The sequence below is a fragment of the Poromitra crassiceps genome, assembly GCF_964638095.1.
Source record: "Poromitra crassiceps genome assembly, chromosome: 7".
NCBI classification, from domain to species: domain Eukaryota; kingdom Metazoa; phylum Chordata; class Actinopteri; order Beryciformes; family Melamphaidae; genus Poromitra; species Poromitra crassiceps.
This window is the reverse complement of record NC_139628.1, coordinates 49704717-49721414: the sequence shown is the minus strand read 5'-3', so window position 1 is coordinate 49721414 and position 16698 is coordinate 49704717. Positions and strand designations below refer to the sequence as shown.

The following is a 16698-nucleotide window of genomic DNA, read 5'->3' as shown; positions in this document are numbered from 1 at the left end:
ACTACAGGCAGGAAGTGGGTTGCAGGAGTTAAATTCCATTGAGCAAAAAGGGGCGTGTGTGTGTGTGTGTGTGTGTGGGCCTGTGGGCCTGTCTCCAAAACTAACGGGGACACAGAGACCAACAGAACAGAAGGTTTTTGGGGCGTTGGTTGGTTGGTGAGAAACGTCGAGCCTGTCAGCTTCAACAAGCAAACAAAGCGCTTTGTGACGTGCTAACGGACACCGTGGTGATGGCAGGTAGATGATATGATGTTCATGTTTTGCTGTACCGTGATGACAATAGTTAAGGCTGTTGTTTAAAGTAATGATTTCCAGATGTGGTTGACTCAATGTTTTCATGCCTTCAAGTCGCTATAGACTGTTTTCTAACGAGTCAGAAACGAACTGCTAATTAATGAATAGTTCAAGGAGTTCCTGAATAACTCAAAATCAAGTAGGCTACTTAACTCATCATTAAGTACTTGATTCAGAGTTATTCAGGAGCCCCCTGTTAACTATTCATAACAGTTATTGTAACTGGCCATGTTCACATTACAGGGAAACCCGATTTGCTGCTAAATTCATTAATCATCATTATCTTGATTTGTTTTCCAAATCTGGTTTGGGAGTGTGTCCGCACTGTTGAAGTCGGATCTGTGTGTCCAGATACAATGAGCCAATGAGTCAACACCAACATACAATGTTTCTGGCAGTGTTTGCATGTCTGCTCTCTGCTCTTCAAGTCCCCTGCAAAAAGCCCCCAAAAACCAATCTGGATAGAATCATGAATAGGTCACTAAAGTTCACAAATCAGATTTGGCCTCCTATAGTCTGAACATGGCCCTAAGTGTTTTTATGGTATATTATTGTAAAGTGTTACAGAAATGTGATTTATTATTATTATTTTTTTATAGGCGAAGAAGTGACTCTGGAGGAGGCAGGGAGTGGGCCAGCCCACAGCCCGCTGGTCCAAGTGACTTTCCAGAAAGACCCCCAGAGGAAACAAAAGTACCTGGAGGCTGAGCCGCAAGCTTTAGGGGTATCTATAGTGTGTGTGTGTGTGTGTGTGGGTGTGTGTGTGTGTGTGTGTGTGTGTGTGTGTGTGTCGTGTGTGTCTGTGTGTGTGTGTGTGTGTGTGTGTGTGTGTGTGTGGGGTGAGTCGTTTAAAGTTTGAATGCAGTGTCTAGCTTAAAGTTCGAAGAAGTAGTATAGTTGAGGTCATGGTTTCACCATGCTGTTTAAAATCAACGTCCTCGTTTGCCTGAGGCACATGCGCTGTACTGATGACTGCACACAGCGCATGCGCCTCAGGCAAACGAGGAAGTAACTTTGGTTTCGAGAGGGAACCCTCTTTGTTAGTTCTCGCTATGGATTTACTTAGAAAATGACAATTTCCCGCAACTTTGGATTATTATTTCATCGCATGGTGAGTACACGAGTCACAGCATGTACATGTGAGTGTTTCTGGCGCTGTCGGAATGTGTATTTGGGGCGACTGAACGGGGGTAGGCAGCTGTCCCATAGACCAGTGGTTCTCAAATCTTTTCACATGAAGGACCCCTAAACTGACAAAAATTAGACCACGGAACCCCATTTAATAGGATTTTGTCCCACAGTCCCCCATATGATATTACTATTATCATACTATTATCAGTCTTAGTAAGATTGATGCTTTTAGATGTTTTATTATAGAAAGTGTATCAAACCCATGACCAAAATAGTCATTGTGTTACTTATGAATGAAATTATAGCCAAAATAATTTACCCCCCTTTTGGCTGGGGGACCCCCTGGAACCCCCTCAAGGACCCCTGGGGGTCCCCCGGACCCCCATTTGAGAACCACTGCGAGACTGCTATTGTACTGCTAAGCTAACTAGCAGTGAGGGGTGAAACCATTGGTGAAACACACTTTCTAATGCACACACAGAGGAGAGAAAGGCATCTACAAAATAGTTATACTTTCAGGGAATATGGCAAATAGGCGAATCTCCCAAAAATGTTGGCGTAACCCTTTAAGGAGGTGTGAGAACCTTGTGATGTGTTGTCTCTTCTGTCTTCTTCTCGTCTTCTTCATAGATCACTCAGATTGGCCTCAGTGTGTTTGAGATCAGCCAAGTCGCCATGTTTTCCACCCCCAGCGGAATGGATCATGGGATCGACATCACTTCCATCGTCACATCGCTGTTGGTAAGTATGGATAGTTAGAAACTTTTCAAAAACACTTTCACTCATTCATTCCATTCACATTCAAATGATGCAATTGTTCATTCCCTGTCATTATTCTTTAAATGATGTCTTTATGTGAGTAAATTACTCAATTTATAATAATATATAATAACATTCGTGAGGTGACTTTCTGGGGGTGAGCATCTCTGCGTGCCTCATACAGAAGCCCTATATCACTTATGCCAATCTTTGATTGGAGTGGAGAAGTCGAATCCCTCCGGGGGGCGAGGCCCCCTATATATGGGTCACGTGGGCCGGAGAGGAAGAGACCATCTTTTTTATTCTTCTGTCTGGCTGATTTGGGAACAGTCAGAACAGGAGGCGCACACACCCAACCAACTTAGGTCTGTGCCCCTCGGAGTACAGACGTTTTTGTCAGTTCTTGCAGTCGCTCGCTTCCATGGCCCTCCAGCGCTACGCCGGCGCCACAGTGGACCTGTTTGCGATGAGGGAGAACACTCTGCTCAATTTGCAGCCCGGGCACTTCGGCATAGACGCACTAGCGCACGCCTGGCGGCACACGCTGCTTGACGCGTTTCCCCCGCTGTCACTAGTTCCTCCCACTCGAGCCAGAGTGAGGCTTTGTGCCTGCGGTTATGGGCTCGCGTTCCAAAAAGTGAAAAGAATGCACATACTCCAAAGCTTTTTCAATCAGTGCTGGTATCATAGACTTCACTTTAGAAAAAAGAGGTTACTGTACATATAGATATATGATACTCCATCGACACCCTTTTCATTAATACATTTCTACATAACATATTAGAATTGCCACTCTCCTTATGATCCATCATTTCCTTTATTCTGATTTGTATTCCACTTTCTTTCTTTTTTACTGTAACTTATTTCCACAATGTGATTTCCACACAGCACTTGTTTAAGTTTCATGTCATGTGTATTGTGCAATGTGTTGTTAGGGTATTTTGCGTATGTTCATTTCAATAATGAGAGACTAGAAGAAAGGTATAACAAACTTTAATGAATGGACGAACAACATTTAGATTTGGCATATGACTCCATGATGTGATGTCGCTCCTCCTGAGCAAGAGGAGGACGTCACTGATGTATAGGATAGAGAACCCCCCATAGGGAGTTCAACAGGAGTCATGACATGGTGGTGTTCAGGGGAGGAGGAGGGTCGAAACAACTGCAGCGGCGTAGAATCAGCAACTGCGGGTGACACACAAGGTGAGTTACACACAGACAAATACCAAGGGCCTGATATGAGCTACTACTCCATTCATAAGATACTCCATTCAAGTGATTGGCCAGCAGGCCAGAGCGAGGGAAAGCGTGGGAAAGCGTGGGACACAGTGATTGGACAGGATTGAAGGGGGCGTGTCTATTTATGACTGAGTGACATAACCTGAACAAGGCGTTGGCTGCAGGGGAAATAAAGATGAATGGAAGGAATCAATGAATGAATGAATAAGATAGTTTAATCAGGTATTGACTAAGGTAGCCTTCATTATTGAAAATTGTCTAAGACATCATTTTGTGCTTTCCACAGGTGATAATAGCAGGGAGTCTGGCCATAGCAGCGCAGAGCCTCCATGTCCCCACTGTGAGTTACCTGTCCCCACTGAGTTACCTGTCCCCACTGTGAGTTACCTGTCTCCACTGTGAGTTACCTGTCCCCACTGTGAGTTACCTGTCTCCACTGTGAGTTACCTGTCCCCACTGTGAGTTACCTGTCCCCACTGTGAGTTACCTGTCCCCACTGTGAGTTACCTGTCCCCACTGTGAGTTACCTGTCTCCACTGTGAGTTACCTGTCCCCACTGTGAGTTACCTGTCCCCACTGAGTTACCTGTCCCCACTGTGAGTTACCTGTCTCCACTGTGAGTTACCTGTATCCACTGTGAGTTACCTGGCTGAAGAGGAAAAGCTCATCTCAGTTATCTGTATACAGGGGACAGGCAAATAACAGAAACACCAAAGGATATAGTCTAAAATATTTGTCAGTTTTTGTGACTGACGCTCGTGCGATGTGACCTCCGAATACAGCATGTGTCCTTAATTACCTTTTTTGTGTAGTTAATTAGCACATGTTGCTTTTGAAAATTGTGAACAGAATATAAAAGTGGCGTTTGTCATTCCTCCACAATAATTTCATAGAAAGGAACTGTTCATTTATTGGGAAGTTTCCTGGAAAGAACCATGAAATGATGTAATAGTTGTATAGAAAATGTAAGCAGTCAGTAACTTAGTTACAGTCCTTTGTCACGTGGTGTTTCTGTTATTTTGCCATCTTATAACTTTTCTAAATGTTATTTTTTTTACACAGAAATTAAGGAGAATTACCCCCTTTTTTCTGTCCCTCAGCTGAAGGCCTGTTTGGGAATGCAGGTGGTGGCCTGTGTGGCTTCCGGTGCCAATATGCTGATGTCTGTGGTCAAGATGACAGATCATCCCATTCACTTTTCCTGCTGGAATCTTTACAGCGATGAAAATAGCACAACATCGCCATCGCTCAATGTTTGCCATCAAGCTGAGGTGAGTTATGTGCGCCAGGGCCAATTCTAGGACACATTATGGCCCAGGTTAAAAGGGAAATAAGAAAATATGAAAAGTAATCAAATAGAATGTTGACAGAGACCTGATTTAAGTTTATTTTGGAATTAAATAGGGGTAGGACCAGATAAGCAGAGGCTTCCTTCCTACTCCTTTTCGAACAAATACTGTTATTTTTATTGCAATTATGATTAATATTGTACATTATTGTTTTTTCCTTTTTTTGTTTTAAAATGTTTTTAATGTATTGTGTATTATTATTATACTTATTATTTTTTATATTGTCTTTTATGTTAATGTTCGAAATAAACATTCATTCATTCATTCAGGATCAGGGGCCAGTTGCACAAAGCACCTTGAGTTAAGATTTCCCTTAGGGTTCGATTTAAGGTGTCCATAAAATAAAATCGGTTGCACAAAACACCCTTAAATCTTCTCCTTACGGTTAAACATTTTAAGGAAAACGTTTAAAGGTCCCATATTGTGCGGTTTTTGTCTGTTTTAATTTAAGTTTCATCTTATTTTGTCGGTTCAGTCCAGGCTTAATCCCTGCCACCTTTTCTCCACAGAACACCCTTACCCACTTGTTTGCTGAGAGCATGCTCATACAGGCTGCTCTGATCGCCATCTCCATCACTCTCGTTGCCTACTGCTGCAAGGTGGTCAACTGCTGCTCACCGCCACCCAAGATGGTGAGCAGAGAGCCTGATGGTCAGACTATAGAGAGGCAAAGTGGAACGTCACTTTCGTAAAATGCGTATAAAATAGTTGTACTTCGTCGAACCAAACGGTTCAGCTAACGCCATAACCGGGACCATAGAACATTTCACTCAGACCAAAACGAAAAAAAACATCGAAAAAATATTTTCTTTTAAACCCGCTTTTTTTTTTTAACGTTTTGGTCCCAGTGAAATGTTATGCGATCTCTCCTGTTTCTAAATATATCTGTACCGTTTGGTTTGAACCAGTAAAACTATTTTTACAAGCATTTTACAAAATGTGTATGGGAAAATAAATGGCGGATGAAAATCTCTGGTACAGTGCTGAAGCAGGAAGCAGGCGGTCACTTTGCCTCTCTATTGAGGCTTTACACATCACCTAAATAAACAACCAGGCTCATCTGCTCCACAGACTAAAAGGTGACAAATAGCCACTCCACTGCTTTAATTGGTTTATCTTGTGTTCTACTCCCCAGCCGGTGATCACTGTCCAAGCCCCTCCCACTGTCCAAGCCCCTCCCATCCAGCAATGAGGTGACAAACACTATAAGAAGCCAGATGCAAAGCCTCATACAATTCCTGTAACAACTTCATAAAGGTTTTCTTAACACTGAAAATGTGTTTGGCAAAAATGACCAAAATATAATGTACTAACAATCTGCAATATGACACTTTTGTTTACATTTTATATGTTTTTTTATATATGCAGTCATTCTCCATTAATGAAAATGACATAACATGGTTCTAACTAGACAACTGAAATACCGTATCTACTGGACGTATACATTAACACATAACAAGGGAGGTTTACTCTCATAAATTGTAATGAGATGGACTCATAGTCAACCTCATAAGTATTATCAAACTGATGTACTGTAAGTCATATGAAGAAAAAAGACTGCATGCTTTTCTGCAAATTCGTGTTTGTTTGAATTGGTGGTTGTTTACCATGACGATCATCAACTGGAGGTTGTAGTTTACCCCTTTTATTTAGCACTACATCACTGTATGTAATGACTATATATACCGTAAATGAGTTTGACATTGTTTTCTACTTTCTTTCTGAGGGGTCTTTTCTTCAACTGAGAGTGGATTGAACTTGAATTATAATACACGGAATACAGTAGAATATACAGTATGAATGTGGAATTAATTGCAGCTTTGTTTTTCTGTCAAATGTAGTCTAATCTCTAGGGTTGACCTCAAATAGTCGACGATTCGTTCTAAGGAGCCTGATTCGACTGCAATCTCACAGTCGAAGTTTTAGTACCATTCACATTTTTACTTCCCTTTTCCCTGAGACGATTAAAACAGGCTGGAATTTGGAAACTGGCATTCATGTTCGTGAACATAATAACAGATCCAGGCCAAACAGAGGAGCCTTTCAAACTATATTACAGATATAATTGGCTGGAACATTTTAGCATTTAGTGTATGCAAATGTATGTTTTCTATTTATTTTGAACTTTACCTTCCTATCAACCTGAATGAAAAGAATATGTTGTGTTTCACTGGACAAATCAATATTTATGCATTGCTTTTGAAAGAAAGTTTTCCACACATTTTTAGAAAATAGTTAATGTTTTATTCATCCCACAATTCAAGATTTTTTTTTACATAAATATTCAATACATATACTACAATACATATAAACAAACATGGTTAAAAGTTAAATTCACATTCATAAAAATGTAAGATAACCAGTTCTTACAGTACTGTAGGATCCTAGCTACTGTAGATGTGTCAGGCCTTTACAGATATCTGGTAGGGGGTAGTCAAGCTTTTTCAGTTACTCTCTATCCCTAACAAGTAAGAAAAGGAATCTTCAATGATACATGATTCTACTTAATTCTAATAGAAATGAAATATTCAGAGGTTCGACACATTCAGAGCTGCAGTCCATCTGCCCAGTGGCTCTGTGGAAGATCAGAGAACAAAAATAGTCAAGCAAAAACTACCAAGATGTTAAATTGATACACTTGAAGATGAAGCATCCCTGGAGGTTGTCTTCACCTACAACCTCTTGGCAATTAACATCCAATAACTTCAATCAGTATGGGTGACATAGATATGATGAAATCAACATGAGTTTATTCTCTCTCTCTCTCTCTGTCTCTCTCTCTGTGTCTCTCAATCGATGTGGGTTACTGAAGGCCAGTAGTATAGGGTCAGGTCGGGTGATTGGTTATGCATGGCATGCCAGTGTCAATTCTTTTCCTGATTATGCCTTTTTAAATGGCCATATTCGATCATTTAAAATGTAGCCTGGTGCAAGGACATTTAAGGAAATGGACAAATCAGCTTTGTCAATGGTTATTTCTTTGGGCAGTTAGTTTCTTCAGCCACGACCACCTGACACACTTAACCCCCGTAGGAAGTGCTGACTGTGAGATGAGGAAGCACGTGCAGGGACAAAACTCACCAACATATCCTCCAACTCATATGACCAATGACGTCGTATCACTGCGATACACTGCAATACGACCATATACCACGTCTGCTAGACTAGCGCCCCTCAGTGGCAGAGAAAAAGTACTGCAACATATCCTCCAACTCATACGACCAATGACGTCGTATCACTGCAATACGACCATAGAGAGCCGCAGGAATGAGTCCGGAAGTATACTTCCGGGTTCATGAGAGGAAATGTCTATGTGGGGTTTAACATGGGGGTTTCGCTTAAATGCATTAAATAAGGTCTGCGGTTAACAAAAGTTTATGGGAATGCGAATTTGGGTTCTGCATGATAATAATGAATAACTTTTATGACTTTTGGAACGTAAATGCATTTTTTTAAACACGATTTTTATAAAACGCTTCAAAAGGCATAAAGACTTACTTGCTCCACAAATGGAGTGATCTCCTCCAGGTCTCCGAGGCAGCCGTGTTTGTGGCGGATGAGGCTCCCCCAGAGCAGAGAGATGTGACAGGCCGGACAGCTGCCCTCTACTGGCAGCAACTGCGAAGGCGCCCCCTGCAGGAAGTGCCTGGCCAGGCACAGCAGGTGGCTGCTCATGCTGCAGGACGGCTGGAGGCAGCTCACCTTCTCCAACGCCTGGAGAAAAGAGAAGATACACTCTCCTTAACCAACAAACTTAAACAACAAACACCCTATCACACTTCAAATGACATTATGTAAACACTCTCTTTAACCACCAAACACCCTATCACACTTCAAATGACATATGTACACTCTCTTGTACCTTTGCCTTTTTTCTGTTTTTCAAAATTGTCTTTTCTTTTTTGCTCCAGATCAAATGTTTTATGGTCACACATAATCTTCTAGCTCAGGGGTTTTCAAAGTCTGAGACTGCGTGCCCTCAGACAAAGCTTGGAAGAAGAATGAAAAAAAGTCCCAATCATGATTAGGTTATTTGATCCCATTGCAACTCAACAATTGACCCAAGATTATATTACTGTTGAGGTATTGACTACACCAATTCCACATAAAAGGTAGGTCTGAAGGCATGCATTTGTCTCTGACCCTGGGGAAAACTGTAAAATGTCCCAAAACTACTGCATCTCTAAATTATCTCTTTAACCAAATCATTACATTACCGATATATTTACAGTCCATGAGCTTAACACGGTGTGACACAAGTCCTCGCCCCGTCCCAGCATGCAATACGGCGTGACATAACTCTGCAAGCTCTCTATGAGCAAAACAAAGGCCTACCTTGAGCGGCCCCCTGCAGAGCCAACAGCTCACTGGCCCCTCCTCTTCCTCCTCCTCCTCCTCAGAGCGAGGTGGCGGGGGGCGGGGCTTCTTCTTGGCTCGGACGCTTCCGAAAGCGATGGGGATGTGCAGGGGCGGCTGGAGACTGGGTTCAAAGTCCAGCCTGTACTCCTGTTTGAGCCAGCGGACGGTCAGCGGGAGGCGGCTCCACGGCGCCCCCCGCAGCATGTTGGAGACCACGCGCCAATGGAACTGCAGGCCGGACTCCTTCCTGGAGCGGCGTGACACATGGGACAGGCGCCTGGAGGAGTGGGGGTGCTGCCACGCCCACTCAAACTGACACAATCATAGAACAATATGATTTAGTATCATTTATACATTCTAACAAAGTTGCAAAGCAATTTTCTATGGAGTTAAATCAGGTATAAAATCAGGGTTTCCGCTATATTTGGCAGTCTTCTGAGTCCGACTAGTGTGTTGTGGCAAAAAATGATAATGTAAGTGTGAATTTGGGTGACATTTTATTTATACTGTAGCTTTTTGGGCTCTAACGGTGTGTCGCAGATGGGCACAGAGCAGTCCTGACAGCGGCGGCTTTTACACAGCTCTCTGTGTCTGTCAATGCTGGGCTCACGGCTTTTTGCCTTCACGATGCACGCTCAGCTCCAATGTTGACAGCTGTATAAGGGGTCTATGGGATAGCTTTGTCCATATTTCTTTTTAGGTCAGTGGTCATTCCCAGCAGCTGGTTGGTAATTGCCTCGACATAGCAGCTGCTGATTAAAGCGCAGCCATGTCTGTCTACCTAGTAGTTGGTGTAATAAATCCCTGAAATGGAGCCGTGTGCGAGCAGTTTTATTTTTGTATTCAGAGGGGTTTCCTCACAGATATAATCGTCAGGTAAACACCGGCTTACCCTCAAGGCAGCAATATCAGAAGGAAAGCCATGGATGATGAGAACCATCTCCCTGTGTATTACAAAGTAAGGAACATACAGATTATTACATTACATTACGTCATTTGGCAGACGCTTTTATCCAAAGCGACTTACATTAACACATTTTTGTCAGCAATAGAGCAATCAACTATGCAACACAGTCTATGACAACTACAACCTCTGAAGGAACAGTGGTACAAGTTTAGTTTAGGTTAGTTTTATTTATTTTTATTATTATGATATGACATGACATGATATAATGTGATTACATTGCACTGTATTCCTGCAGCATGTAGCTAGCTTATTATGATATGGCATGATATGATCATGTAATTACATTCACTGTAATTTTACTGCAGTAGCCTATGTAGGTTACAGGGCCATACCACGGTCCTCTCCCACTGGTCCTCTTGGCTCCCCCTCGGTGCCTCCCCGCATTGTGCTGTCCGATCCGCCGCTCCGGGTTGACAGTGAAGCCGATGTAGATACGACCTTTGAATTTGGGGTTGGTGCAGTAAAGCATGTACACACCAAAAAAGCTTTCTACCTCCACTACCATTGTGCACCGTGAGAACAAGTGATTTCCCACAATGACCTAACTACACGGGGCAGAATGTATTGATTCCACATCATAAACAAAACGAAAGATACAACTTATAAAGCTTCCGCCAATTCAATGTCTCTGTCGCCATGGCGATATTACTACTATTTAGCTACACTAGTATACAAGTTGATGCAATGTGCCCGTATTATAAAATCTACACATGTGTAAGATACACAGCTAAAGTAGACAGCAAAACAGCAGCTAGCACCTAGCGTGTTAACTGTAAACAAAAACAGGGGCGTTTGAGAGATTTAGTCGTTCACGGATTTGCCTGATTAAAATCTTTCTAAAAAAGAAAACTACTAATCATTATAAAATAAAAATGTGTAATTCATGAATAATACTTATAATAGCGAATGCTTTACCTCTAAAGTGGACAAACTCGTATCACCTTATTTGAGTTTGTTTATATTAATCGGTCAAAACCCCATGGTCAAAACCAAAACGTCCAAAACATGTACGTCCATTTTGCTGTAAGGACCCCGAATATTCCTTTTGAATTTTGATTCGCTGCTTCCTAAAATAAGCCCCACCCATATTTTCTACATACTGGATGTGATTGGTCATCTTGTTGGTCATTGCCGCAATGCGATTGGATAATACATCGCTTCCTCCAGGCGTCAAGTTAGCCAAAGTACAGTAAATTACTTCTGTGAATAACTTTCAAAATAAAACCGTGATTGACGACAGGTGTGTAGTAATGCTTTAATTGTGAAGGCAAACAACTGTCACTTCCCGTGTTATTCTGTCTATCTGTGGCTGCGGTAACATCTGAAAATATCTCTATGAAAATCAATTGAGAAGAAGCCGACTGTAGCCTAGCCTACACTGTAACTAAACTAACTAGACTGGTTGGTTACACTGTGCAGCTGAGCACAGGTGAACAACGCGTTTTTTGTTCACGCAGACATGGCCATAACAGCCGATCACATCCGGGAGAAACTCATCAAGGAGCTCGGAGCGGTGCATGTGGTAGGTTGAGCACGTTTCCCCATAGCCCCTTTTGTGACTGTCATGTTCGTCTCGCTTGCTTGCTAGATCTCCTCCTAGCAAGCAAGCGAGACGAATATGACACAGTCCCAAAAGGGGCCAAGCTTTGGATGAGGGGAGACTCTTCTCAGACTTTGAAAACCGCTGTTCCAGAGCAATTGAGAGAGAGAGTGGCTTCAGCGGAGGACCAAAATGCGTGACTCATTAGCCAATGAACAGCCAGGAAGGGGTCTCGCGCTACTTTTGAATGCTAAAATAAAGCTGATAATGTAGTTTGATTAAAAAAACAAAACGTTCAAAGTACAACACAAACTGTCCATTTTGCTGCAACTTGACAGTGCTGCTTAATCCAGAACCTTACTTCCTGGAACTCTTGAGAGTAAAAAAAAAACTGGTCCATTGGAGTGACGGCCCGGCCCTGTCCTGTCCTCCTATCTAAGTAAGTGGGCTCTGTTTGGCTCTGGCTTTGTTTGTTTAAATTTTTGTCCCACATTGGATGATGTCATATATGCATTGTGATATATATGCATCAGTGAGTGATGTCATCAGGCTCCAACCGCTCCAACCTGTATTTTTTTTCTTTCTTTCAATGATCTTTAATACAAACTGTTAACATACACAGAAATACAAAAAACATCAGATGTGAATGAGATGGGGGGGCGGGGGGAAATGGAGAGCAGAAGACCAGTGTACATAAAATATAGTAAAGAAAAATAAGGGTGCGAGTGGGGCGTACAAATACAATTCATGTAAAAACATTGAAGGTATTGCAAATAACCATTGTTTTGACTGCTTTTTTGTTTAGTGAGGATGAAATAGTTGACAGGTAATGTTTAATTTCCTTCATAAATACTAATAACTTAGGTTTTTTTGTTTGTAAAAATGTACATTTGTGAATGTGGATTTGGCAAGAAGTAAAATCAGATTGATAAGGGAAAACGCATATCGTCTTTGTCACTGTAATCAAAGCAACCAGAAATAATCAAAATCTGAAAAAATGTCAACAATTAAATTGTTAATATATTTCCACAGTTCATTATGTAAATTTACAAGACAAGATGTGAGCAAGTTTCAGGATGTAATTCACAGAAAGAGCAATTTACATCTATGTCACTCTAACTTTTTGCAAGAAATGTTTCACTGGATAAAATCTGTGGATCAATTTAAATGACACTTCTTTCATCTTATTTGTTACAAACTTTAGGACCAAACTTTTTCCCATTCAATATTACTAATTAGCCTACTCCAGTAAAATGTTCCAGTAGGAATAGAAACAATGTCGTTCTGAAACAAAGCTCTTATTCTGGAGTTCATATCATATAAAACAAACATTGCCTAAAGGAGATTGGAGTAGGGGGCAATACTGACAAGGGTCCTGTACCTTGTCTTGTCCAGGAAGTGGAGGATACATCATCCAACCGATGTGCTGCCAGCTTCAAAGTCCTGATAGTGTCGTCCCAGTTTGAAGGCAAACAACTCTTACAGAGACACAGGTAGGCAGCTACTACAGTACAGTGTCTTATAGTGGAATGGATATATCAATAGCGCAAAAGATTCTTATGATTATCATTATTATTATTATTATTGATTTCAACCATATCGCTCAGCCAAACTTGAAGGGCTATATGGACAAAATCAATATCACAGTAGTCATAGGAAACAAACCCCATTATTTAAATTATTATTATTATTATTTTTTTTTTAATCCCTGAATTATCCGTAATTTCTCATTACATAAACATAAATTCTCCATTAAAAATAACATAGCTTTTAAACAGTAACGCTAGTAGTATCATCATAGGTGGGTTGATTTGAGGGAGACACTTTTACAAGGTTTACAAGTTATTAAAGAGTTATTAATGGCAAGTTCCTGTCTCCCTGAATGTGACATGAAATGAGAAAGACACAAACACATTTTAAAGGGATTTAGCATGAATTAAGGGGTGAATTATTGTAAATTGAACTAGAAGTTGCTCTGTGCTTTTAATAGACTCACCATGTGCACCATGTACTGTATATAACCCTTCCCCCTGTCTGTCACCTATGACCCTTCCCCCTGTCCGTCACCTATAACCCTTCCCCTGTCCATCACCTACAACCCTTCCCTCTGTCCGTCAGGATGGTGAACGCCTGCCTAGCCGAGGAGCTGAAAGAGATCCATGCCTTTGAACAGAAGACCCTCACACCAGAACAATGGGAGAAACAGAAATCGCAGTGACAAACACACACACACAGCGGATGCAGGATATGGATTTTTTTTTTGTTGCTGATATCCGATATGCTGATATTTTTCATTATTTACGTAACATTTTCTTTCAAACAAACCAAAGTAGTCAAGCATTTAGTCAAGCATCGAGCATTTGGCACAATTCAATCGTCATTTTATCGCCCTGCCATATCTGCAGAAATATTGGTTTCGGGCCGATGCCGATATTTCAATTTAAAGCCTTCATCAGCCGATGACTGTTGATGTGCCGATATCATCGTGCATCCCGAACACACACACATACACACACACCCCTGAAGCTGGGTGACGGATAACCACTATACATGACAATAACAGAGGAAAAGGGTAACATTTACACTGACTTCAAGACGGTTGAAATTATTTTTCGGGATGGTTCTGGGGCGGCGATGTCATTCTGCTTAGTACTGCTGTTATTTTGGTTAAAGTAATGCAAAAGTAGTGTAATAAGTAACAAATTACTCTACACAGACAGTAATATTGTATAGTAACATATTACTTTCAAATAAAAGTAACTAGTAATATGTAGTATATTACATTTTGAAAGTAACTTGCCCAACACTGCTGTTGACTTGCCGATATCATCGTGCATTCCGAACACACACACACACACACACACACACACACACACACACACACACACACACACACACACACACACACACACACACACACACACACACACACACACACACACACACACACACACACACACACACACACACACACACACACACACACACACACCCCTGCAGCTGGGTGAGGAGGAGATGACCTCATATGTGTGCCCCTGGTCATGATTTCAGACAAGCGCTCTCCTTGGTTCTTCTGTAAATCACTGACATGGAGTTACATGGTTACATGGAATGGAAAATACCGGTGGCAATAAAACAATTGCATACTCGTTTCTCAGTGGAGTGAGTGTTTGTACAGTGTGTGTCATTCATGTTTACTTGTTTACACTTCCATCCTCATATAGGTGCTGTGTACCCGGCCACGTTAGCCCGGCTCTTAGGCCTCGGTGCGGCACAGTAGTTTGGTCTCGTCCCAGCCGCACACTGCGTATCAGCACCGAGGCGCCCCCCCCTGGAGATTACAACATCGTCGATATTGGCCAACACCAGTTCGGCTTGCTTTTCTGGTACGACAATGTTGCTGGGTGGTTTGTACCACTTAAAGGAACACTCCGCCCATTTTCAACCAGCTTTGTATCATTAGAACATCAATAGTATATCAGAAAACTGTAAACTGTTTTGAAGTCTGTCATTTAATTTGACAGTTATTGAGTGTTAAAGTGTGGACCAGTGACATCACTGGTCCACACTAACTCAAATTAATAACTCATTAACTCAAATCAACTCTCAATAACTGTCAAACTAGATGACGGTTTTGAAGTCATTCATCTAGTTTGTGGATTTTTACTTGTTTTTTTTCCGCTCTATCATGCAGTTCGTCCCGGCCTCGGTGGCCCCCATTCCCGGGTTGGGAGGGGGGGTCGACCCCTTTTTTTCGCTCTATCATGCAGAGGTTTAACTTATAAAGTGGTTTGTAGGTGTGTTGCCTACTAGGAATTTGTTCCTTCTGGGTCTGGCAGAACCAGGTCTCCTGGTCTTGTTGCTGTACACACAGGGAGAAAATACGCTCGTCGCCTGTGTGTGGAAGAATACTAATCGCCGATTGGTTCTCTACTGCTGAGGGCGTGTCTTTGGGTAGGGGTTTGCTGACAGACACATCATTTCTCCACAGTTGAGTCTGGGCAGCGGAGACGACAGTCGAGTCTGTCTGAGAGGACTTTGGGGGCGGGCTGAAGCTCAGTGCCCACCCAATCAGAAGCTAGAATCGCTACTGGTATTTTCTGTGCAATTTTTCCATTGGCTGGAGGTGAAAATAAACATATTTTCCCAACTTTTGATTGGGTGGGCAAGACTCATGTCTGGGCCCACCCCTGCCCATAGCTAGAATCGGCCCCGTCGGAGGGGACCTGAGGGAAGCCAGACCAATAAGTAAAAAATAATTTTTTTACCATGCTATTCCACATAGCCTATATTTTAAGATTTTTCTTTTTTCTATTTTCTAATCTCTATGTAAATTTGACACTTGATATTGCTATATTCAACTCAGTGTGTCTTTTCTAGACATGGTATGGTACAAAACACAAAACATAGCCTTGTTCACTTGTTCTTGTTATTACGGTCATGTTTAGTGCTGGCTATGTGGGAAAGAGTATTACGGTCATGTTTAGTATCGCTTTGGCTGAAGTAAGTGAATGTCATGCAATGTACGTCAAGCTTTGAGCTTTCGCTAGCAGCACAGCATTCACGAACTGAGAGAAAGATTATTCTTCCTAGAAAAGTCACCATGGTGTGTGTGGAAGAATACTAATCGCCGATTGGTTCTCTACTGCTGAGGGCGTGTCTTTGGGTAGGGGTTTGCTGACAGACACATCATTTCTCCACAGTTGAGTCTGGGCAGCGTAGACCGACAGTCGAGTCTGTCTCAGACTCAGAGCTCTGTGTTTCGCTATGGAAGCCCATAGCTGACTCAATTCAAATGATAATTTAAACTTGAAAATGGTAATGTAATTCCTCAATAACATTATCATTTTCAACACATGTGTGTGTTATTTCAGTTAAAATTAAAATTAAAATGGAATAATCCAATTTTCATTTTCATATACTTGTAAGGGCTTTCTATGACTATATAAGAATTAAAATGACAAGCTGTTTGACATTTAATTTTCAAAGTCCATAGCCCGCTCTACAATGGACTATATTAAAATGGTAATTTAAATTTGGTAATGCAATCCGAAAAA

At 41.7% G+C, this 16698-nt stretch overlaps 3 protein-coding genes across 3 annotated transcripts; 2 read left to right on the top strand and 1 right to left on the bottom strand.

Annotated features, from left to right (window-relative positions):
• The first annotated feature begins 91 nt into the window (after positions 1 to 91).
• On the top strand, positions 92 to 6477 carry LOC310779368 (membrane-spanning 4-domains subfamily A member 4A-like). Its single transcript, XM_083639909.1, has 7 exons — positions 92 to 237; positions 894 to 1018; positions 2056 to 2166; positions 3713 to 3766; positions 4527 to 4697; positions 5285 to 5407; positions 5911 to 6477. Exons 1-7 carry the CDS (start codon positions 231 to 233, stop codon positions 5965 to 5967), a joined length of 648 nt encoding a protein of 215 aa, XP_083496035.1. The 5' UTR covers positions 92 to 230; the 3' UTR covers positions 5968 to 6477.
• Positions 6478 to 7033: 556 nt separating this feature from the next.
• Positions 7034 to 10848, bottom strand: slx1b (SLX1 homolog B, structure-specific endonuclease subunit). Its single transcript, XM_083640277.1, has 5 exons — positions 10434 to 10848; positions 10027 to 10078; positions 9111 to 9446; positions 8274 to 8489; positions 7034 to 7350 (listed from the first exon to the last, which is right to left on the bottom strand). The coding sequence occupies exons 1-5, from the start codon at positions 10604 to 10606 to the stop codon at positions 7321 to 7323; spliced, it is 807 nt and encodes a 268-aa protein (XP_083496403.1). The 5' UTR covers positions 10607 to 10848; the 3' UTR covers positions 7034 to 7320.
• A 604-nt stretch (positions 10849 to 11452) lies between these two features.
• LOC310779781 (bolA-like protein 2) lies at positions 11453 to 14733 on the top strand. The gene is made up of 3 exons (XM_083640278.1): positions 11453 to 11623; positions 13037 to 13134; positions 13760 to 14733. Exons 1-3 carry the CDS (start codon positions 11561 to 11563, stop codon positions 13857 to 13859), a joined length of 261 nt encoding a protein of 86 aa, XP_083496404.1. The 5' UTR covers positions 11453 to 11560; the 3' UTR covers positions 13860 to 14733.
• Positions 14734 to 16698: the final 1965 nt, after the last annotated feature.

Bases quoted from the DNA above. Each gene is read 5' to 3' on its own strand.
- LOC310779368 (XM_083639909.1), top strand. The intron at 3,767-4,526 runs GTGAGTTACCTG...TCTGTCCCTCAG, and splicing joins AGAGCCTCCATGTCCCCACT to CTGAAGGCCTGTTTGGGAAT. The intron at 4,698-5,284 runs GTGAGTTATGTG...TTTTCTCCACAG, and splicing joins ATGTTTGCCATCAAGCTGAG to AACACCCTTACCCACTTGTT.
- slx1b (XM_083640277.1), bottom strand. From the start codon at position 10,606: ATGGTAGTGGAGGTAGAAAGCTTTTTTGGTGTGTACATGCTTTACTGC. The intron at 10,079-10,433 runs GTATGGCCCTGT...TGTAATACACAG, and splicing joins ACCAGTGGGAGAGGACCGTG to GGAGATGGTTCTCATCATCC. The intron at 7,351-8,273 runs GTAAGTCTTTAT...GATCTTCCACAG, and splicing joins TCACTCCATTTGTGGAGCAA to AGCCACTGGGCAGATGGACT.
- LOC310779781 (XM_083640278.1), top strand. From the start codon at position 11,561: ATGGCCATAACAGCCGATCACATCCGGGAGAAACTCATCAAGGAGCTC. The intron at 11,624-13,036 runs GTAGGTTGAGCA...TGTCTTGTCCAG, and splicing joins AGCTCGGAGCGGTGCATGTG to GAAGTGGAGGATACATCATC. The intron at 13,135-13,759 runs GTAGGCAGCTAC...TCTGTCCGTCAG, and splicing joins CAACTCTTACAGAGACACAG to GATGGTGAACGCCTGCCTAG.